The sequence below is a fragment of the Oncorhynchus nerka genome, linkage group LG21, assembly GCF_034236695.1.
Source record: "Oncorhynchus nerka isolate Pitt River linkage group LG21, Oner_Uvic_2.0, whole genome shotgun sequence".
NCBI lineage: Eukaryota > Metazoa > Chordata > Actinopteri > Salmoniformes > Salmonidae > Oncorhynchus > Oncorhynchus nerka.
In genome coordinates, this window is record NC_088416.1 from 31,774,176 (window position 1) to 31,795,559 (window position 21,384).

The window sequence follows — 21,384 nt, forward strand, 5'->3', positions numbered from 1 at the left end:
ATTAATTTGAAGATATTGTAACCAATATGTAACAATTACTTTTCATTTACTAATTATATGAATGGATAATGATAACTGCATTAACTGACAATGCATATTGATGTTACACAATATTTTCTTATAAAGCAGAAGCAACAAATATTTCCAAATATTTTTTAATCCATTAACTCAGATTGTTACAACCATTTACAACAATGACCAAGATTCATTTTTTTTTACAGTAAACATTCATGTACAACACATGCAAGGCAACAGAAAAAAGGCAGTGACATAAAGATGTTGAGAGGAAGACCAAAACAACAATCAAGGGTAATGAGTTCATAAAGATCTCTTTTATTTACTTTATCACAGTAGTATGCCCATTACTCTGCCGTAAACAGAAGAATGTATCCACAAAGAGAGCCCCCTCTACCTATCCCCCAAATTCTGCTTCTGTAGACTGAGTGATGTGAAGCTGGCCAGCAAGTCAGTTACCTCATCAACCTGAAATAGAAGAGAAGCCATAATTGTCACCTATGAAGGCTCATTCAGTCCTGTAACAAGTAATCAGAATGATGTGTGAGAGAGAGTGAGTTAAACACAAATGTGTCTTACCTGTTCTTTGGTGCGTGTGTGCTGCAGCTGTGTTGAGATATGATCCAGTCTCTCTCTGGCCTCACTCTGTCCCATCACATTCAGGTACTCCCTCAGCATCTGAATGATCTACAGAGCCATGGAGAGAGAGCATTTCAGACTGCACAAATAAATGTTGGTATACTAATGTTTACATAGTGCTGTTGTAATAACCCCTTACTACCTGTGTGACCTCCCCTCTAAGAGTTTCTATACTCCTTGAGTCTCCTTCCTGCAGGATGTTGAGTTTGGAGCGTGCCAGGTGCAGGGGGGTCCTTCCTGCTCGGTCTAGGGCATCCACACGTGCTCCTGAACAGAAACACAACATTAACAAGTTATCATTAGCAGGTGCACAGTATGTATGTCCATGTGTCTTCCATACAGTATGGCTTCTCACCTCCTCTCAGCAATGTGGTGATTACAGGCACGTGGTTGGTACAGGCCGCTGCAGACATAGACAGGTGCAGAAGTGGAAAGAATGTGGAAAATATACATTTTCAGATATGGAAAAGTTCAATCAAAATAAATGTTAATCTTTACTTTTCTGCCATTGGGACCTAAAGTAGAAATGTTGTACACCCATGAACTGAATGCCATACTTTCAGTACCATGTGTTGTTCTTACCCAGATGGAGAGGGGTGTTCCAAGGCCATCCCGCTGGTTAGGGTCAGCGCCGTAGCTCAGAAGAAGTTGCACTGGAAGGAAGGGGACGAGTTAATCATTTGTTCACAATGCTAATGCTGCTGTGATTATTATTAGTTCATAACAATGTCATTACTGTTGATTAATGAATCAGGAGCCCCTTGCACTTCTCAATTTGACTTACCAATGCTCTCGTTGCCATTACAGGAGGAGAAGTGGAGGGCTGTTCTTCCTTTGTCATCTGCTGCACAAGGGTCTATGTCTTCTAGAAGAAGCCTGCGCACTGGATAAAAAAAGAGACAGAAACGTTAAACACCTGAAAGGGATACCATATATTACTTGGTCTTGTTGAGTCTCACAATAGTTGATGTTCCAATAGTTCTCTTCAGTGCCTACCTGTATCAATGTCGTTGCCATTGGCAGCCTCTCGAAACCTCTTCACCGCTAGAGAGAATGAACAAACAAGCCAAAGGTTAGGTAAACATCAGGTTTGATTGTGCTTTGAGTGTTGACATGCCTATCACCATCTGATGTATTAGGCTAGTATAATGCATACTGATGATACTTTTGTCAAAGTTCAGGAGCCATAGGCAGATGCCTTGCATGACATCCCATCCCTCCACAGCATTCACACAGCTTTACACTATTCACACAGCTTTACACTATTCATACAGCTTTACACTATTCATACAGCTTTACACTATTCACACAGCTTTACACTATTCATACAGCTTTACTATTCATACAGCTCCATCAACAGCTTTAACTAAACAGCTTTACACTATTCTGCTTTAATATTTGAGTGTTCACACAGCTTTACACTATTCACACAGCTTTAACTATTCATGTTTACCATAAATATCTTTTCCATTCATGGGCCCCTATTCATTTCACTATTCATACAGCTTTACACTATTCACACAGCTTTACACTATTCACACAGCTTTACACTATTCATACAGCTTTACACTATTCATACAGCTTTACACCTCATGACTGGGTGTGGACCCTGTCACCTTTTTTCCCAATGTTGAGTTTGCTTATGCTAAATATCTTTTCCAATGGGCCCCACACCCGGGCTCTCCTAATCCTCTAACCCTGACCTTCCCGGGTTCCCCACACCGCCCCTGACAACTCGACTGGAGGTACCGAAGTTCTTGTTCAGCGGTCTGTCCTGTACGACTTAATCTCACGGTGCCCTCTCCAAAGCCAGTTATCCCAAATCCCTCAGCAGCACCTCCATCCATCCTCTCATCAATTATCTTTAGTTCACCCTCTTTCTCATCCGCTTCTTTTGGTCCAGTTCCCACCGTGCATTCACCCTCGGAGCTTGAACGTTCCTCGTCAGAAGCTGTTGCAACAATTGGACTCCACCCGTCCATGTTCAACGACTCATGTGGAATATTTATTTTGGGTGTTTCTCTCTTCAAAATGATCCTCGTTCGCAAGCCAATACTAGGAGCTACAAAATAGTCATTTATGTTGATGAACTGACTTGCGACTTTGAATACGTCGTTTATTTACTCCGTTGACATCGCTGGCTCTAGAACATCAATACAGAAACGATTTTTGCATATTTACCATTGTGGCTCATATGTTCATGCTTTCAATTCAAGATGCGTCCCTGGTTACAAGAACCAAAATGTCTCCTGTTTCATTATTTAAATTATCACGAGAACAAGCTGTAAAAGGCGCTCCTATTGTAAGAGAAACGTTGACAATGACTATTACCAATCAGAGCCTACGTTGTTCGTTCTCTCGAAACAAAGCACCCACCCACGTGCAAAAGAAGCAAATGAGCAAGCAGGACAGGCGAGATGTGTGATGCAATATCGGGTTATTCAATTTCGGGTTAATGTTAACCCTACCCTAATCAACTTTCAACTTCAATGTTGGGACATTGAATATCTTTAATCAAATGTGATATTATGAATAAAATCATGGATGCTGTTGCACTCAAGAAATCTGGAAAACAGATACAATTTAGAGTGAAGAAATTCAAGAAATATTATTTGCCCATAACCATGTACGCTGTATAATACTACAAAAACATGGAAACATCTGAGCATTATGTTATCTCTCTTTAATGTCTTACATCTGCTGCAACATATTTTTTATTTTTTATTTTACTAGCAAGTCAGAAAACAAATAAATGTAAACAGTGGGTTAACAGATAAATAACTTGCAACCTTTTGGTTACTAGTCCAATGCTCTAACCACTAGGCTACCCTAAGCAGATAAATAACAAATAGTATAAAAAATAAATAATGCATAATTCATAGATCACAATGCAATTAAAACCCAACATCACCCATACTGTTTGTACACACATTCAAATCTAACGTTTCATAATATAAAACATTCCACAATTTAGTGTAATATATAAATATGATTTAAGGAATAAAATGGAATAAGCAGTCAACTCTCAGAGGAATCAGGATGGTTGTTCAACCAAAATATTTGGAATATACAATCAAAGTTTGAACACACCTACTCATTTAAGGGTTTTTCTTTATTTTACAATTTTCTACATTGTACAATAATATTGAAGACATCAAAACTATGAAATAACACATATGGAGTCATGTAGTAACCAAAAAGTGTTTCAAATATAAAAACAGATTTTAGATTCTTCAAAGTAGCCACCCTTTGCCTTGATGACAGCTTTGCACACTCTTGGCATTCTCTCAACCAGCTTCATGAGGTAGCCACCTGGAATGCTTTTCCAACAGTTTGAAGGAGTTCCCACATATTCTGAGTACTTGTTGGCTGCTTTTCATTCACTCTGCGGTCTTACTCATCCCAAACCATCTCAATTGGATTGAGGTCGGGTGATTGTGGAGGCCAGGTCATCTGATGCAGCACTCCATCAGTCTCCTTCTAGGTCAAATAGCCCTTACACAGCCTGGAGGTGTGTTTTTGGTCATTGTCCTGTTGAAAAACAAATGATGGTCCCACTAAGCGCAAACCAGATGGGATGGTGTATTGCTGCAGAATGCTGTGGTAGCCATGCTGGTTACGTGAATTGCCTTGAATTCAAAATAAATCACTGACAGTGTCACCAGCAAAGCACCCCCACACCATCATACCTCCTCCTCCATGCTTCATGGGAACCACACATGCGGGGATCATCCGTTCACCTACTCTGCGTCTCACAAAGACACGGCAGTTGGAACCAAAAATCTCAAATTTGGACTCATCAGACCAAAGGACAGATTTCCACTGGTCTAATGTCCATTGCTCATGTTTCTTGGTCCAAGCAAGTCTCTTATTCCTATTGGTGTCCTTTAGTAGTAGTTTATTTGCATCAATTCGACAATGGCCTGATTCACGCAGTCTCCTCTGAACAGTTGATGTTGAGATGTGTCTGTTACTTGAACTCTGTGAAGCATTTATTTGGGCTGCAATCTAAGGTGCAGTTAATTGCCGATTTCTGAGGATGGTAACTTGAATTAACTTATCCTCTGCAGCAGAGTTCAGAGGTAACTCTGGGTCTTCCTTTCCTGTGGCAGTCCTCTTGAGAGCCAGTTTCATTATAGCTCTTGGTTTTTGCAACTGCACTTCAAGAAACTTTCAAAGTTCTTGAAATGTTCCATATTGACTGACCTTCATGTCTTAAAGTAATGATGGACTGTCATTTGCTTATTTGACTTGTTCTTGCCATAATATGGACTTGGTCTTTGACCAAATCGGGATATCTTCTATACCAACCCTACCCTGTCACAACATAACTGATTGGCTCAAACGCATTAAGAAGCAAGGAAATTCCTCAAATTAACAAGGCACACCTGTTAATTTAAATGCATACCGGTGACTACCTCATGAAGCTGGTTGAGAGAATGCCAATAGAGTGCAAAGCTGTCATCAAGACAAAGGGTGGCTACGTTGAAGAATCTCAAATTTAGAATATATTTAGATTTGTTTAAAACTTTTTGGGTTATTACATGATTCCATGTGTTATTTCATAGTTTTGATGTCTTCACTATTATTCTACAATTTAGAAAATAGTAAAAATAAAGAAAAAATGAGTAGGTGTGTCCAAACTTTTGACTGGTACTGTATATACAAACTGAGTGTACAAAACTTTAAGCACACCTGCTCTTTCCATGACACACTTATTGGTGTCACTTGTTAAACCCACTTTAATCAGTGTAGATGAAGGGGAGGAGGATTTTTAAGCATTGAGACATGGATTGTGTATGTGTGCCATTCAGAGGCTGAATGGGCAAGACAAAATATTTAAGTGCCTTTGAACAGGGTATGGTAGTAGGTGCCAGACACACCAGTTTGTGTCAATAACTGCAACACTGCTGGGTTTTTCACACTCAACAGTTTCCTGTGTGTTTCAAGAATGGTCCACCACCCAAAATATATCTAGCCAACTTGACACAACTGTGGGAAGCATTGGAGTTAACATGGGCCAGCATCCCTGTGGAACACTTTCGACACCTTGTAGTCCATGCCCCGAAAAATTGAGGCTGCCCTGGGGGCAAAAGAGGGAGGGGAGGGGGGTGCAACTCAATATAAGGAAGGTGTTCTTAATGTTTTGTAGACTCTGTATATACTGTATATATTCATGGACATTATAATGAGAGGTAGAGAATGTCTTGGGACATCAAAACTGTCATAGGCTTAGTTTTGGGATCCTTGGGTAAACAATCAGAAGTCAAGGTTTATTGCAGAGGACACTGAGGCTCCAGCTCGTGTAAGGTAATCAGGGAATGCTGGGTCTGTGTCTGGGGATGCAGAGTCCTGTCCTCCAGGCATTAGCCCAGCTTCATGGGCATGCTGCCACAGCTGACTATTCCTAACAATCCCATGCTTCCTCAGGTATCCCTGACGACAAAACAGGGGTGGCTTTCGATTGGTAAGAGAAAAGCGGAAACATGACTCTGTGGGGAAAAGAAACAAGTTCAGTTTTACACATGGTAAAACAGTAATCAAGTAATAAAATGTCTCAACTGAGTGGGCAGAACCATAATAAAACAGTAATAACACAGATCCTGTATGAAAGTATGTCACAAGTGAACAAACAAATCCTGTGTGATATAAATAGATGAGTAGGAGGTACTGTATATGGAAATATAAAGGACATATCCTAAGAGCATATCTACCCTAGTATAATAAGTTGTTGTAATGAGGGATCAGGTAAGGACATGCTCTACCTGCATAGAAGGCCCTGAGGTCAGTGTGGAGACAGTGTTCCAGGAAGCGCCGCAGTGGCTGGCTGTGGGAGATGGGCCCATCCCACTCAGTCAAGAAGTCCTCGATCATGTGATGCACTGCCTTGGGCCGTGGCAGTGGCCAGCCAACAGGACGGTGTCTCATGTCCCTTTCTGTTTAGGATGGCAGACAGATGAAAGAATAACATGTATTTGTTTTTACATACATGCGTAGGTTTGAGTGCTGACGTCATACCACAAAGATGCCTTGTACTATACACAGATATACTCTTCATTTGAATGTCATTACTTAACTTAGTCTTCAACACAACCATTAGGTCAAACTGTTTTGTACTTTTCATAAAGATTCTAACATTCTCAGACTCACCAGTGGGAAGTTTGTCGTAGTAATATATAACAGGGTGGAGGAAGTTGGACCTCCAGGCACGGGTCCACTCTGACTCTGCCCTGCCAGGGCCCAGTGAGTCTGTGCGGTTCAGCCCGTACTGTAGAACCAGAACCAGCAGCCCATGCTTGGAGAGCTGGTGGCCAGACAGAGAAGAGAACTGGGGCAGGGCCTGGAGGGGAAACTCCTCCAGGTACTCACAGTGAGAGCTGACAGGAAAGGAGAAGATTATTCAAAATTAAAATGGTTCACAAATGGATGAATTTAGGATGCGTTTACACAGACATCCCAATTCTGAACCTTTTTTACACAAATTGGTATTTTTACCAATCACATTAGATCTTTTCACCTCAGATCGTTTTCAGGGCTGCTCAGATTGGTCAAAATACAGATGTAAAAATATCCGAATTTGTCTGCCTGTGTAAACACAGCCTTAGTGAACATAAATTGGGATATCTATAGGCAATCAATCAATGAGAGATTCATTGGTAGAGAAAGGTAATTTCCATGAGGGACAATAATCATGAAGAAAAATGTGCACAGTGTTCAGCACTACTTACCCTCTTAGTAAAATGATGTCTCCAAGTACCCCAAACATTTGGTATGGTCCAGAGGCCTCATTGACCCTCCTCAACAGCCAGGACTGCAGCTGACTGATTGACAGTTTGATTGATGGCCAGGAGTTGCTATGGTAACACAGCTCAAGGACTCTATGTACAGCACGCACTAGGGTGGAACACATAACAAAGTTACAACAACAAATAGTCAAAAAACACACATTTTGTCTATAAAAACATTACTTTATTGACAAATGTGTAATTTCAAAGTTTTTCCCCCCTTTACAGGCAGTTACTAACTAAGTCAAATTTACTCTGTCTACGTTGTAATACCAGCAGTTTGAATGGTTACCTGTGTATCGGAAGCCATGGATGAACCCCCCCGCAGAAGAGCGATAGTCTCTTGAGTGGGCAGCCGTCCCCAGAACAAAAAGGTCTGGGGTTCCCCGCCCCTCGTACCAGGCTGTCACCCCTGGCAACCGCCCCCTGGCACCCTCACTGCTTGGTGGGCGGGCCGAGCTGGAGAGATTAACGGTATCATTAGGACAGGCTGACATTATCTGACTGAAATAGCATGGCTTTTCCAATGAATATGATGAAACAGAAGATCCACCACTTCCATAGAAAACAATAACTTTAACAGAACTCTTTTTGCATTATGTAAAGACATGCCACTGTAAAATATTCATTTACGTACCCATCAAAGATGCTGAAGTTGAACCGGAACCCCAGGCGGAGAGAGAAGTTGTCATTGTGGTACACAGGCAGGTTTGTCGCTGTGACCTTTGAACTGTTCTTCCCATCCGAACTGTCCAGAAGCTCAGATAGAGTAAGGAACAGCTTGCCACGCTTTTCCTTCCCACTGGATCTGCACTTCTTCTTTCTGCCTGAGCGCTTCTTTTCATCCTCTCCATTTCTGACGATAGCAATGTCCTCAAGGCCTCCCTCCACCAGCCCATCAAGGGACTTTAGCTGGTACGTGTCTAGCAGCTCATTGTTCACAGCTCTGTGGAAGAGAGAAAATAGGTCACTTTGATATGAACAGATTATGCTAAGGGAATAGCAACATACTCTGATCTAAAACACTAATCCAGGAGTGCTAAATCAGTGAAAGAAAAGAAAGAACAATTGGTAGGAGAGGACAATATGGGAGTCAAAACCTGATGATGCCTCTCAGTACCTGAGGTCTCCGACGTAGTGTGTCTGCCAGGCTAGGCGGACCGGGCTCGGGCTGTAGAGATGGATCCGGCTGGCCCGACCCAGGATGCTCTGAGCTGTTTCAAATGCTGAGTTCCCCTTACCCAGGATCAGCACGGCCTGGTCCTTATACTCCTCTGGGTCCACAGGGATGGACTCATAGCCCTCCACCAGGTCTGAGCCCTCAAACTGGACCTTCTGAGGATCCCACAGTCCTGTGGACACCAGGAGGACTCTGTGGGTCAGAGAGAAAGAGAGAGAGAATCATCTCTTTAATGGTATGCATAGTGGAGAATGTTTCCATATTTCCATCCTTTTACATTAGATATGTGTATAGATATAACACAGTACCTGCATGTATAGTCCAGTCCACGCTGGTCAGTCAGTATGTATCCCCTGCCTCTAGGTGATTCAGACTCCGAGGCCCTGATCTTCCCGATGTCCACCCCATACTGGACCTTCAGCCCCAGCTCCTTCACATACATGGAGAGGTAGCGGGGGAATGAGTCTGCGTCTGGGTAGAGCTCTCGGCTGACTCGCTGAAGCAGCAGGTCGGGCCTGTCACTCAGGAGGGAGTTCCAATCGTGACGAAGGTTGAACTCGCGGTTCCGCCTTCCTGTGTAGATCTTGTTGATGCTGATGAGTTTCCTGTGTCGAGGGTATCTTTAAAGGGAGAAAAAAACATCCATGAGATACAACACATGTTCATGTACATGGTGTAGATCAGGACATATTTCTATGAGCAGGGCAATAGAGAAAGTTGCATCATTGTTGCACTGTTACAAAATACTTTGCTGAGTTGGAAAATTGATTCAGCAAGTGCAATACACGATATAGTCGACACCCATTACTACAGAGGCACTCACATATTGAAGAAGCTCCCTGGCCCCGAGTTCCTCTCCAAGATGATGTAATCTCTCTGACTCTTGGAGAGAAAGTGACCCATCTGAAGGCCAGCAGGCCCGGCACCAAGCACACAGTAGTCATGGTGACGGGTGCTGTTGTGACTGTGGTAGTCATCAGGAAAACATTGGACCAGGGTGACCAGGAGGGCTAGGAGAAGAAGGATAGGGGAATCCATGACCTATGAACGAGTAAAAGGCAATGAAGGCATTTATTAGTGGGAGAGTGAGTTTAGTGAAGGCCATTGCAATACCCTGGTGACAATAATCAACGGCAAATTTAAGTTTTGAAAGCTGCAATCTGAAAATATATACTGAGCAGCAACCATATTATTGCCAGAGTCATGCAACTCTTTTCCATGGCTTTACCAACATAAGAAGGTCAATTGAAAGGAAATATCAGATAGCATTGTTCAAGTGAGTGGTAGAACAGAGAAACTACGACAATAGCGGGCCTTCATGGGGTGTATCCCCGTGCTTGCCTTGAAACTCTGGCCCGACATCATAACTCGACATGAGGGGATGCAGCTGCACTAGACCGCTGGTTGAGAAGCGCTCCACGAGCACAAAATACACAGCATATCTATTAAAGTAGGATGTTTTACCTTTCACTGCAGTGGTTCCCTCTCATCTAATCCCATATCATTTTGCATTTGGTCTGTAAATAAAACTCCCCAACAACCTATAGTCGGGATTTCATAACGGAGCAACATCCCTTGATACGACACTCATACCACAGTATTCTGACCAATAAAAGCTGCTCTATTCTGGCCAATAAGAGCTTGTGTGTAAAATAGAGGGCGTGATAAAACTTAAAGTGATGGACAAGAAATGTTCCATACTTTTGATACAAAAGTATCAAGTAGCAAAAGTAACACATTTGACCTTCTTTATTACAATGTTATAAACTTTGTAATGTTGCAATTTTTGAGATTTTGCGATAATTGTAGTAGTTTGATATTTTGTTAGTGAAATACATACTAATCATCATCAAATGTTAATTAAGTAAAACATAGCATGCATATTATTATAATATCATAAACACAATTAACTATTCATAAAATTCTCATGCCTAGAAATTGCTCTTATGTTTGCCTTCTGCAACTGCAACATACATTTCTGTTGAGTCATGGTATCCCCCTTCTCTATTTTGTTGAGACCTGTTGAATCAGGTTATCTATAGATTGGTAATAGATCAATAGATAAATAATAGACAAATGTATGGTAAATCATACAAATTGAATGTTGAACACAAGAGTTTACAATGTAATCCCCTGAAATGAATTGTGAAGGTGTTCCTAATATTTTGAACACTCAGTGTTTATAACTTTGTTCTCACCTGTAGTCAACATACTCTCCCTCAATAGCAGAAGGAACACATTCACTTCCTGTAGTTCATGTGACTCTGTGTTTAATGATTTCTACCATTCCATCTGCTCACTCATGCTCTCCCCTCACTGGTAAATCTGCCCTGTCATGTTAAGCTTCAGGATAAGGGAACTGAGTCAACACTCACTTCCCATTTGATTTAGCTGACAAGCATTGGGAAAGAAGGATAGGGAGTCAAATATAAAGACAGGGACACAGCTCAAAGAGGACACAGCAACTCTAAACTCGTTTGAGAAGGAGGCAGCTTTCATTTACCAGCTGTATAACAAGACATCAACAAGGAAATACCCCACAGGTAAATTATCACCTCTTTCACTGACTTGTTTTTTAATAAACTGTAACAGTTGGTCAGATTTGGGTAATAATGTTATAACCACCATGTAAACAATTCTGGATTACAGACATGGAGACAGTCAACTCGACACGGAAAGTTGATATGCAGAACCCTGGCAGGTACAGTAATTTTGTAATGAATGGTCGATATGTTAACTAGATTATTGTATTTCAGACCAGGTCAGGGCTAATATATGGTAAAGTAAAGGTATTGAACATACAGAACACAATTACTAACTGCAAACTCTGTGTTCACATTGACTGTACTCAGGTAAATCAGGATGTCCTCCTAATGTTCTCCATCTTTCCTCAGTGATTTGTCAGAACAGATAAAAGCAGCGACTAAAGAGATCCATGTCAGGGCAGAAAACACCCAACTGATGCTGAGCTATCAGAAGGGACAGATTACTCTTCCGCAGTACAAGGTGAGAAAAGCCCATCTGAGAGTATATTAAAAACCACTTGCCAAAATAATTTACTGTGGTTTTCATATTATGAACGGCCTAGAATGCCTTTTGTTTAACTTTCTACATAGTCATGGAAAATGAGCACTCACTGTGTACTAAGTATTCATCTGTAACCCCTCTTTTCCATGGCAGCTTCTTCTGTGTTCCCTCTACGAGATCTACAAAGCACTGGAAGAGGAGATGGACAGAAATGCTTCCCAACCAGGTGTCGCACCAATATACTTCCCCCAGGAACTGGCCCGACTGGAGACACTAGAGAGAGATCTGGAACACTTCTTTGGACAGGAGTGGCAAAAGAGTCATCATTCCTGCTGCAACACACAGATATACAGAGACTTCGCAAGGTACAGGCTATAGATATACCAACATGCAGGGTAGGCACACTATCTTAATTGTGTACTTGCTTAGTAATAACAATTTATTTGTTTCCCTCTTCAGATTGGTGAAGGCAATCCTAAATTGCTGGTGGCCCACGCCTATACCCGTTACCTAGGTGACCTGTCAGGAGGACAAGTTTTGGGGAAGATTACCCAGAAGTCAATTGGGTTAAGCAGCGGAGAGGGACTGTCGTTTTTCTCCTTCCCTGGAGTGTCAAGCCCTAACCGTTTCAAGCAGCTGTACAGGAGCAGAATGAACAGCATTGAGCTGACCAAGGAGGAGAGGGAGGGGGTGCTGGAGGAGGCTATAATGGCCTTCGACCTCAACATCCAGGTGAGTGAAAGAGAAGAGGGTGGAAGCAAACTGGGTAAGAATATAGGTTATGGGAACTAATACAGTAATGAAAAATCACTATGAAAAGTTCTACAGCTGTACAATTGAGAGCATCTTGACTGGCTGCATCACTGCTTGGTATGGCAACTGCACTGCCCTTGAACACATGGCGCTACAGAAGTTGGTGCGGACAGCCCAGTACGTCACTGAGGCCGAGTTCCCTGCTATTCAGGACATCTATATCAGGCGGTGTCAAAGGAGGGCCTGGAAAATCGTTGAAGACTCCAGCCTCCCAAGTCATATACAGTTCTCTCTGCTTCTGCACTGCAAGCGGTACCGGTGCATCAAGACTGCCATCAACAGGCTCCTGAACAGGTTCTATCCCCAAGCCATAAGACTGCTAAATAGCTAACTAAATAGCTACACAGAGTTGACCCTTGTATTTTATTTTTGCACTGTCTGTATGCACACTCCAACAGACACAAACACTTACTCCATAATTTTCTCACACACAAATAATATGCACATACATTTATACTGACTCTACACAGACACACTCACATACTATCATCATACACACTGCTGCTACTCTGTTTATCATATATCCCTATGCCTATCTACCGAGATCACTCCAGTATCCATGCACATTTTAAATATGGTTCTGGAACTGACTGTCCCTGTATATAGTATGCTTTCTCATGTTTTTGTTCTACTTTATTTGTAGTATGCACTGTTGTGTTTAGAGCTTACAAGAAAGGCATTTTTTCACTGTACTTGTGCACGTTACATTAAAACTAGCTAAACATGACTGTGAAGAGGAAGTGAAACTGGGAAGGTCTAGTGAACGATGCAGTGTAAACATGTTACTGGGTGCCATCGCATATTGCTGATGATTGTGTACGTCTTGTTCAATGAAGACATCCTGTGTTATTTCTCGTACAGGTCTTCGATGATCTACAGAAAATGTTAAGTGTCACAAAGGAAGCTTATGGTAAGTACAAGCTCATATGCTGATTGGAAATGTGTGATCTTTCACCTTCCTTTTGTGTTATAGAAAGGTATTACTTTGCTTTTGCAGGGGACCAAGAAAAGGCTGAGACGCCAGCTATCATCCCCTCTTTGTCCATCATGCAGTTGTCACTGGGTATTTGTGTTGCTTTAGCAACAGTCGGAATGGGTATCTATGTATTCTAAAGCCTTGAAATGGGTCCTTAACGATGTATTTTTATGTAGTTGACAGAATCACTTCACTAGTCATAACCACCTAAGGGTGTGTGCACTTACAGCACTTTGTCACGACTACTTAAAAAAAAAACAAAACACCTAAGGCAATTTTAAAATGAAAATTGACATGTATTAATTGCAATATCTTTGTATATAGTATGTATCATTAAAGATTATGCACACCATTTTGACATAAGAAATGTCTAAATAAAGAAGTTTGCTATTTATTTTCAAAACAAAATACCTTACACAATGATTCTACGTTAACAATCTTTAAGGCATTCTCACATCAATGTTCTTACCCCAAACAATTCAACAACAATACAGTTCATCCAAATTGCCTCCATAACATAATTTGTTTAGTCTAAAAAGAATAGACACCAAAATACTTATGAGAGCAATAGAACAGTAAATAACTGTTGTTGGCTTAACTTGGCAAAGCAACACATGAAAAGGTAGACATCAGTGGCTCTGTAGTGGCTCTGTGGTCTAAGATGAAGACGTATCGACGTGACATCATGAAGACGTCCACTGGCTTGTGAGGAAGAGTGAATTGAGGAGACGCCTGTCCCTTCTACTATTTACAAAGCCCATCGTGACTTAATATTTGTGCGTATACATCTTTTTGAGAGACTACTTGACTCTGTAGAGCACCTTCCTCTGCATGCGGTGCTGCAGCTCTCCCCTCCTCATCATCAGGTGAAGGACCTTGTAGATGGCCTGCTCTGGATACTTCTGTATATGGGAGAGTTTAGAGAGAGATTCTGGTCGGTGGACAGGTAAACAGGCTACAGGGCAACACGTGGGCCAACTGAGGACAGCACTGAATCATATACACAAATGCCAAACATTCCAATGCCCAAAGTACTTTAATGTATTTGACCAAGTGGTTCCGTCTCTGTTCAACAAGGTATACGTTCAAAGTAGACTAGTGTAACTGACCTGCTTGGTGAAGTCCTGGACGATGCTGTGCTCGGACACCTGGGAGCCAATGGCAAAGCGTCTCTTCAGCTGCTTCTCAACACGGGAAATCATCTCCTGGTCCTCCTGAGTGGTGAAGCCCTCCACACCAGAGAGGCTGCCGGACAGCGCAGCGTCCAGTGTGGACACCTGGAAGAGCCGCAGGGCCTCGTCCACCTCCTCCTCTCCAGCCACGGCCTGCAGCTTCATCTTGGCCAGGGACTCAGAGATGCGCACCACCGCCTCAAGCTGCCTGCAGTGGACCACGGAGAACAAAGCATTATGACAATGAAGATGGACAGTATCCTGACTGGTAATGACGTTGGCAGGTGAAGTATCATATAGGTACCTGACAGTGATGGGGATGGAGGCTCTCCTGTCACTCTCCCTCTCATGTTCCCTCGCTCCACTCCTCATCACCACGTATCTGTTCTTCAGCTTTTCAGCTGCCGCCGCAGACAGACGTGGGCCGCATTTCCTGTCAGGGCACATTTGACCGTTACAAACCAAACCCGTTCATGTGTACATACTAGCGTGTAGTATTGTTTCTCTGCGAGTAGAGTTCATGTGTACATACTAGCGTGTAGTATTGTTTCTCTGCGAGTAGAGTTCATGTGTACATACTAGCGTGTAGTATTGTTTCTCTGCGAGTAGAGTTCATGTGTACATACTAGTGTAGTATTGTTTCTCTGCGAGTAGAGTTCATGTGTACATACTAGCGTGTAGTATTGTTTCTCTGCGAGTAGAGTTCATGTGGACATACTAGCGTGTAGTATTGTTTCTCTGCGATTTCATGTTTACTAGCGTGCTCTGCGAGTAGAGTTCATGTGTACATACTAGAGTGTAGTATTGTTTCTCTGCGAGTAGAGTTCATGTGGACATACTAGCGTGTAGTATTGTTTCTCTGCGAGTAGAGTTCATGTGGACATACTAGCGTGTAGTATTGTTTCTCTGCGAGTAGAGTTCATGTGTACATACTAGCGTGTAGTATTGTTTCTCTGCGAGTAGAGTTCATGTGTACATACTAGCGTGTAGTATTGTTTCTCTGCGAGTAGAGTTCATGTGGACATACTAGCGTGTAGTATTGTTTCTCTGCGAGTAGAGTTCATGTGTACATACTAGCGTGTAGTATTGTTTCTCTGCGAGTAGAGTTCATGAACTCAATCTAAACAGAATCTAACATACACAGAATACATCTGCAGAAATAAAGGATTTTAAGACTCACGTTCTGGCATAGGCAATGTACTTCTTCAGTGTGGCCAGTGTGATCTCTCCCTCCACACCCTCAGTCTGAGTATGAGCACTGAGATGGACGTTCATCACGTGGCGGGCCAGAGTCTGAGAGAGAAAAGAAGGTCAATAGTGTTAACACTGTGCTAGCCTGGGCAGTGTTCAGTATCCCTGTGCATAAACCTTCCCCTCCACACACAAAAGTGTGTTCCCTCACCATGTCTCTCTGATGGTCGTGGATGTCCTTGATGATAAAGATCATGTCAAAACGGGACAAGATGGTAGGCATGAAGTCGATGTTGTCCTCTCCCTTGGTGTCGTCCCAACGGCCAAACACAGAGTTAGCAGCGGCCAGCACCGAGCAGCGGGAGTTCAGGGTGGTGGTGATGCCAGCCTTGGCAATGGAGATGGTCTGTTGCTCCATGGCTTCATGGATGGCTACTCTGTCATCCTCTCTCATCTGAGAGGAAGGAGAGACACAGTTAAGCGTCTGCAAACAAACCAGTCAAGTATTCAGCAATTGATGTACTTCTGTCCATGTTTCCTTACCTTGTCAAACTCATCGATGCACACCACCCCACCGTCAGCCAGCACCATGGCTCCTCCCTCCATGATGAAGCCACGGGTGACGGGGTCCCTCAGGACAGAGGCCGTCAGACCAGCAGCACTGCTGCCTTTACCTGAGGTATACACCTGACAGAGGAAGAGAGAGAGGGAAGATACGGGTTAGCGCTTTCGATAGGGGTCATTAGCATGCGGATTAATTAAATTGTCAGCAAATGGAACTTCTGGAATCCACCCTTGTAATTCTGGTCTAAATCTATGTTGAGGGAGTGTCAAGATTGCTAAATAAATATATATTTTTTCAATTAATATACACACACACACACACACATATATGAATTAATATAATCATTCATCATGCCCATCCTTACCCCAATGGGAGAGCACCTCTCCACAAACTTGAGCAGCTGAGACTTAGCAGTACCGGGGTCTCCCAGCATTAGCAAGTTGATGTCTCCTCTACGGGTCAGCCCGTCAGGCAGCCTGAGACAGGAATGGTCATTACACATACACACTGGAGAGAAATGTATGCACATCAAAAATCTATTAAAATTCTACATGCCATTTCCAATGTTTATGACTTACCTCTTCCTGGAGCCGCCGAACAGCAGGCAGGCGATGGCCTTTTTCAGGTCATCACTGCCGTAGATGGAAGGAGCGAGGGAACGGGCGAGGGAGCCGTAGACGTCGGGGGAGGAGGCCAACGCTCTCAGCTCTTCTTCTTCCTGTGGGGAGACTGACCCCGTGGCCCCACGACCTGAGAGAAAAAGATAGCATTATATCGATAACACTATCCCACATAGGACATCATGTTGGATAAGTAATCTAACCTCTAGTAGCCTTATCGTGCCTACCTGCTCCCTCTGTGTCCTGCTGAATGCCCACCACACGGAGGTAGGAGGAGCGGATGCCCACGCCTGCACTTTTATCTCTGCCCTTGCCCTTAGCTTGGGCCACCTTCTTGATTGAGTAGATCCCCATGATGGTCACTCTGTTCCCAGGGACCACACGGTCACACAGGTACCTGAGGGGAGGCAGAACATGAGCTGTAATGTGGTATGTACTCGTCGGTCTCACTTTGCACTGTGTGTATATATCGGCATGTGTTAATTGCATTTAATTGAGAATATTGAGGCACACAGACAATGCTGTGTGTGTGTGTTACCTGTCACAGTAGAGCTGCAGGTGGCGGGGCATCTCTCCATGTGGCACAGCATCTGGAGACTCCTGCAAACGGAGGGTCTGGAAGTCCACACAGACACAACGGTCTGGAATGATGAAGTAGGGATCTATAGGACACCTCACCCTGCCTGCCTGCTCACTGAGAGAGAGATGTTTAAGAATGAAATCACACACAATGATAAAGCAGATGATTTCACACACACAATGACTTAATGCATTTTGTCCATGCACTGGAGTGTGTACACAATGACTTAATGCATTTTGTCCATGCACTGGAGTGTGTACACAATGACTTAATGCATTTTGTCCATGCACTGGAGTGTGTACACAATGACTTAATGCATTTTGTCCATGCACTGGAGTGTGTACACAATGACTTAATGCATTTTGTCCATGCACTGGAGTGTGTACACAATGACTTAATGCATTTTGTCCATGCACTGGAGTGTGTACACAATGACTTAATGCATTTGTCCATGCACTGGAGTGTGTACACAATGACTTAATGCATTTTGTCCATGCACTGGAGTGTGTACACAATGACTTAATGCATTTTGTCCATGCACTGGAGTGTGTACACAATGACTTGATGCATTTTGTCCATGCACTGGAGTGTGTACACAATGACTTAATGCATTTTGTCCATGCACTGGAGTGTGTACACAATGACTTGATGCATTTTGTCCATGCACTGGAGTGTGTACACAATGACTTGATGCATTTTGTCCATGCACTGGAGAGTGCACACAAACACTCAACAACTCAGAGGGTTGCACTCACGTGTTGCACTTTCGGGGAAGAGCGTAGCCCTGCAGGCCTGGGGGCAGGGAGATGTTACTGATGACAGAGCGACAGCCACGACACTGCAAACACACTCTGGTGGCCTTGGCCCTCACAGCTGTGGCAGAGATGACGATCCCAGGGACCTTCACCAGCTTGGACACCTGCTCCGACTACCAGAGAGAAAGAGATGGAGAGTTCAGAGTAATGGCATTTTACATGGATGGGAAATTGAGGGAATCTTTCATGCCACCTTCTACATGAACCAACTGAAAGCTGAAAGGCCCAGCATTGTATCCTCAGAGAGTCTCTTACCTTGAGGTTGCGGATGGAGGCAGGATGGGCGTCACTCTTCAGCATGACCTGGATTTCCTGCACTGTCTCCTCTCCCAAAGGCCTGGGACGGGTCACCTCGTCAGCCACCTCCTGGGCAGCCTCCTCCAGCTGCCAATCAGAATGTCAGGGCTCAGTTTAAAGGGATAATTTTCAGATATAATTATTTGCCAAATAGAATATAAGATCAGTATGATACGATCAGCAACAGAAAATATAGGAATCCATCTAATCCATTAATTATTCAGCCTGCAATTTCTGCAATTAAAACTCCTCAAATGATTTGTCTGTTATTAGTCTATCCAATCTTCTCACCAGCGGCAGGTTCTCAGTGGGCAGCTTGTGCAGGCAGTCTGACAGGTCCTCGTCAAAGCTGGCCAGGTCTTCCATCTCCACCTCCACCCAGTACTCCCCCAGGGTGTAGTGTCTCTTAAGGTCATCTCTACACAGCAGAACACATGTCAACAATCCAATATGAACAATAAGATAAAGATCTTAAAACAGAATGCGAATATAATCATAAGGAAAATAAAAACGAACTACAAACTCAATCACAGGACCTTGAAGAGTCAAACTTTATTCCTTCAAGACCAATGTGGTGATCAGTGGTAGTTAGTTAGCTAACGTTACAGTAACTGGCTAACTGTTAGCTAACTAACTGGCTAGCTAACTTAACGTTGGGTATCTGTGGAACATCACACCAACCGGCGGTAGCCATCGACAATGACTTCGTGGCACTTAATACAATCTCGATCTTACCTGTATTTATAGGTGAAACCGGTGCGATCGGTCCCAACTCTGAACTGCCGAAGAAATTCACGGAATCGTTTCTTGATCTGGCTCCGTTTCACTCCACCTTCATCCCCGGGTCCATCTCCACCGCCGAAGCTGTCACTGTAATAAACTCCCGGGTCGTCGAAACCAGACATAATGCACCGATTATATCTACAAAGTACTGAAAATTAAGTATGCGTGCGCAAAGTGCAATAATCCTAAAAGCAAAACAGTTTTTTGCGATTCACGTCAATGGTCTTCTGTGGACAATGAATTCCACGCAAACTCTTTCGCGGCAAAAAAATATCGTCACTTACCGGCGAGGTCGAGCAGTGACGCTTTGCCATTGGGAGATATGATCGACTAGTGATAATGATTGGCTGAATACATTTCAGGAGGCGTACCCTGATTAAAGACTTGTTTGTGGCGGGAAAAGAACGGGGATAAAAATAAAATAAAAACATAAGACCAAGCCAGGGACATTACATTGTGGTGGCTCTACAACAAACTGAAACAACAACCCTGTTCGTTGCGTTTACAAAGTTACTGTTGATGCAAGCACACGTTTATTGCTCGAAATAAAAACAATACTTTAAAATATCTTCTAGCTTACCCAGTATTACAACCATATCTAGCTAGCTCCATTGGAAAATACCAACGTTTGTTGGTATATACAAAAAAATACTAAAGTATTTTATTCATTCAATTGCAACACAAAACACAAAAAACACAAATAGCCCACAATTGAGCATCATCTGTAATACATTACCCTGTATGTAATACATTATCATTGTCGCACTGTCATTCATAGGCCTCCTGTGTAACCTGTAACCGCAGTCCAAAATCAAAAAGACAAGGAGCTTGCAAACTTGCTTATTGGCAGCAAAATGATCCACGAGTTCTTCTATTTAAGGCAGAACTCCATGCTTCCTGCCTGTCTGTATGAAAGCATCCACCGCGTGGTCAATGTCCTGGTCAGTGTGGGCCGCTGAGATCTGAACCCGGATTCTGGCTTTGCCCTTTGGTACCACTGGGTAGGAGAACCCAATCACATACACTCCTGTGGGAGACAGAATAATGGGTACTTGTAGTAGATAGACATAACACTGAATACTACAGTTCTTCAAGAAAGGGCAGATTGGAGGCCTGATTCAAATTAATATATTTTTCCAGTCCTTGTATTCAAGCAGTGTAGTTTGCAGCTAATAACCTATTAGGTCTCAAAATTGTTGAATACAAAAGATCATGAGTATCTCTGTCTCCCTCTACAGGTTGATGTGTCCACTCATTTGTAATCCCACAGAAATCTTTTTGATCAAGGTTTTCAAAAATAGTTCAGTTCTATAAAATGAGTGGACAAAAAAAAATCCTTAGACTATTTCAAACCAAAAAAAAAATCATATTACTCCAGTGCTAGCCTCTCTAGACTGGCTTCCTGTTAAGGCAAGGGCTGATTTCAAGGTTTTACTGCTAACCTACAAAGCATTACACAGGCTTACTCCTACCTATCTTTCCGATTTGGTCCTGCCATACATACCTACACGTACGCTACGGTCACAAGACGCAGGCCTCCTTACTGTCCCTAGAATTTCTAAGCAAATAGCTGGAGGCAAGGCTTTTTCCTATAGCGCTCCATTTTTATGGAATGGTCTGCCTACCCATGTGAGAGACACATAGTCGGTCTCAACCTTTATATCTTTATTGAAGACTCATCTCTTCAGTAGGTCCTATGATTGAGTGTAGTCTGACCCAGGAGTGTGAAGGTGAACAGAAAGGCACTGGAGCATCAAATCGCCCTTGCTGTCTCTGCCTGGCCGGTTCCCCTCTCTCCACTGGGATTCTCTGCCTCTAACCCTATTACAGGGGCTGAGTCACTGGCTTACTGGTACTCTTCCATGACGTCCCTAGGAGGGGTATGTCATTTGAGTGGGTTGAGTCACTGACGTGATCTGCCTGTCC

At 43.1% G+C, this 21,384-nt stretch overlaps 4 protein-coding genes across 5 annotated transcripts; 1 reads left to right on the forward strand and 3 right to left on the reverse strand.

The window, feature by feature from the left end:
- Nucleotides 1-310: 310 nt before the first annotated feature.
- On the reverse strand, nucleotides 311-2,131 carry ankrd54 (ankyrin repeat domain 54). The gene is given in 9 exon segments (XM_065006608.1): nucleotides 311-483; nucleotides 595-702; nucleotides 797-921; nucleotides 1,010-1,057; nucleotides 1,237-1,257; nucleotides 1,260-1,307; nucleotides 1,439-1,537; nucleotides 1,651-1,698; nucleotides 2,108-2,131. Coding segments are annotated over 9 exon segments (594 nt in total). The 5' UTR covers nucleotides 2,130-2,131; the 3' UTR covers nucleotides 311-408.
- A 1,617-nt stretch (nucleotides 2,132-3,748) lies between these two features.
- On the reverse strand, nucleotides 3,749-10,219 carry foxred2 (FAD-dependent oxidoreductase domain containing 2). 2 transcript variants are annotated; one of them, XM_065006609.1, is made up of 10 exons: nucleotides 10,084-10,219; nucleotides 9,443-9,629; nucleotides 8,928-9,239; nucleotides 8,560-8,811; nucleotides 8,077-8,385; nucleotides 7,732-7,898; nucleotides 7,383-7,548; nucleotides 6,805-7,031; nucleotides 6,420-6,590; nucleotides 3,749-6,146 (listed from the first exon to the last, which is right to left on the reverse strand). In XM_065006609.1, exons 2-10 carry the CDS (start codon nucleotides 9,520-9,522, stop codon nucleotides 5,914-5,916), a joined length of 1,917 nt encoding a protein of 638 aa, XP_064862681.1. In that variant the 5' UTR covers nucleotides 9,523-9,629; nucleotides 10,084-10,219; the 3' UTR covers nucleotides 3,749-5,913. The 2 variants fall into 2 exon arrangements, with proteins under 2 accessions (XP_064862681.1, XP_029491030.2); XM_029635170.2 differs by having other exon boundaries at nucleotides 9,443-9,660.
- An 806-nt stretch (nucleotides 10,220-11,025) lies between these two features.
- hmox1a (heme oxygenase 1a) lies at nucleotides 11,026-13,802 on the forward strand. Its single transcript, XM_065006610.1, is given in 9 exon segments — nucleotides 11,026-11,162; nucleotides 11,269-11,320; nucleotides 11,514-11,625; nucleotides 11,800-11,957; nucleotides 11,959-11,994; nucleotides 11,996-12,011; nucleotides 12,106-12,378; nucleotides 13,321-13,369; nucleotides 13,457-13,802. Coding segments are annotated over 8 exon segments (810 nt in total). The 5' UTR covers nucleotides 11,026-11,162; nucleotides 11,269-11,270; the 3' UTR covers nucleotides 13,573-13,802.
- Nucleotides 13,803-13,806: 4 nt separating this feature from the next.
- On the reverse strand, nucleotides 13,807-20,496 carry LOC115110631 (DNA replication licensing factor mcm5-like). Its single transcript, XM_029636442.2, has 15 exons — nucleotides 20,195-20,496; nucleotides 19,411-19,830; nucleotides 18,967-19,093; nucleotides 18,634-18,762; nucleotides 18,319-18,491; nucleotides 17,522-17,677; nucleotides 17,211-17,380; nucleotides 16,942-17,113; nucleotides 16,728-16,839; nucleotides 16,342-16,485; nucleotides 16,010-16,252; nucleotides 15,788-15,900; nucleotides 14,912-15,040; nucleotides 14,545-14,815; nucleotides 13,807-14,337 (listed from the first exon to the last, which is right to left on the reverse strand). The coding sequence occupies exons 2-15, from the start codon at nucleotides 19,578-19,580 to the stop codon at nucleotides 14,236-14,238; spliced, it is 2,211 nt and encodes a 736-aa protein (XP_029492302.1). The 5' UTR covers nucleotides 19,581-19,830; nucleotides 20,195-20,496; the 3' UTR covers nucleotides 13,807-14,235.
- Between the last annotated feature and the right edge of the window lie 888 nt (nucleotides 20,497-21,384).

Bases quoted from the DNA above. Each gene is read 5' to 3' on its own strand.
- LOC115110631 (XM_029636442.2), bottom strand. From the start codon at position 19,580: ATGTCTGGTTTCGACGACCCGGGAGTTTATTACAGTGACAGCTTCGGC. The intron at 18,492-18,633 runs GTAAGAGACTCT...TCTCTCTGGTAG, and splicing joins CCTCCATCCGCAACCTCAAG to TCGGAGCAGGTGTCCAAGCT. The intron at 16,486-16,727 runs GTAAGGATGGGC...TTCCTCTGTCAG, and splicing joins AGAGGTGCTCTCCCATTGGG to GTGTATACCTCAGGTAAAGG.
- foxred2 (XM_029635170.2), bottom strand. From the start codon at position 9,657: ATGGATTCCCCTATCCTTCTTCTCCTAGCCCTCCTGGTCACCCTGGTC. The intron at 8,386-8,559 runs GTACTGAGAGGC...TCTCTTCCACAG, and splicing joins CACTACGTCGGAGACCTCAG to AGCTGTGAACAATGAGCTGC. The intron at 6,591-6,804 runs GTGAGTCTGAGA...CATCCTAAACAG, and splicing joins CTACGACAAACTTCCCACTG to AAAGGGACATGAGACACCGT.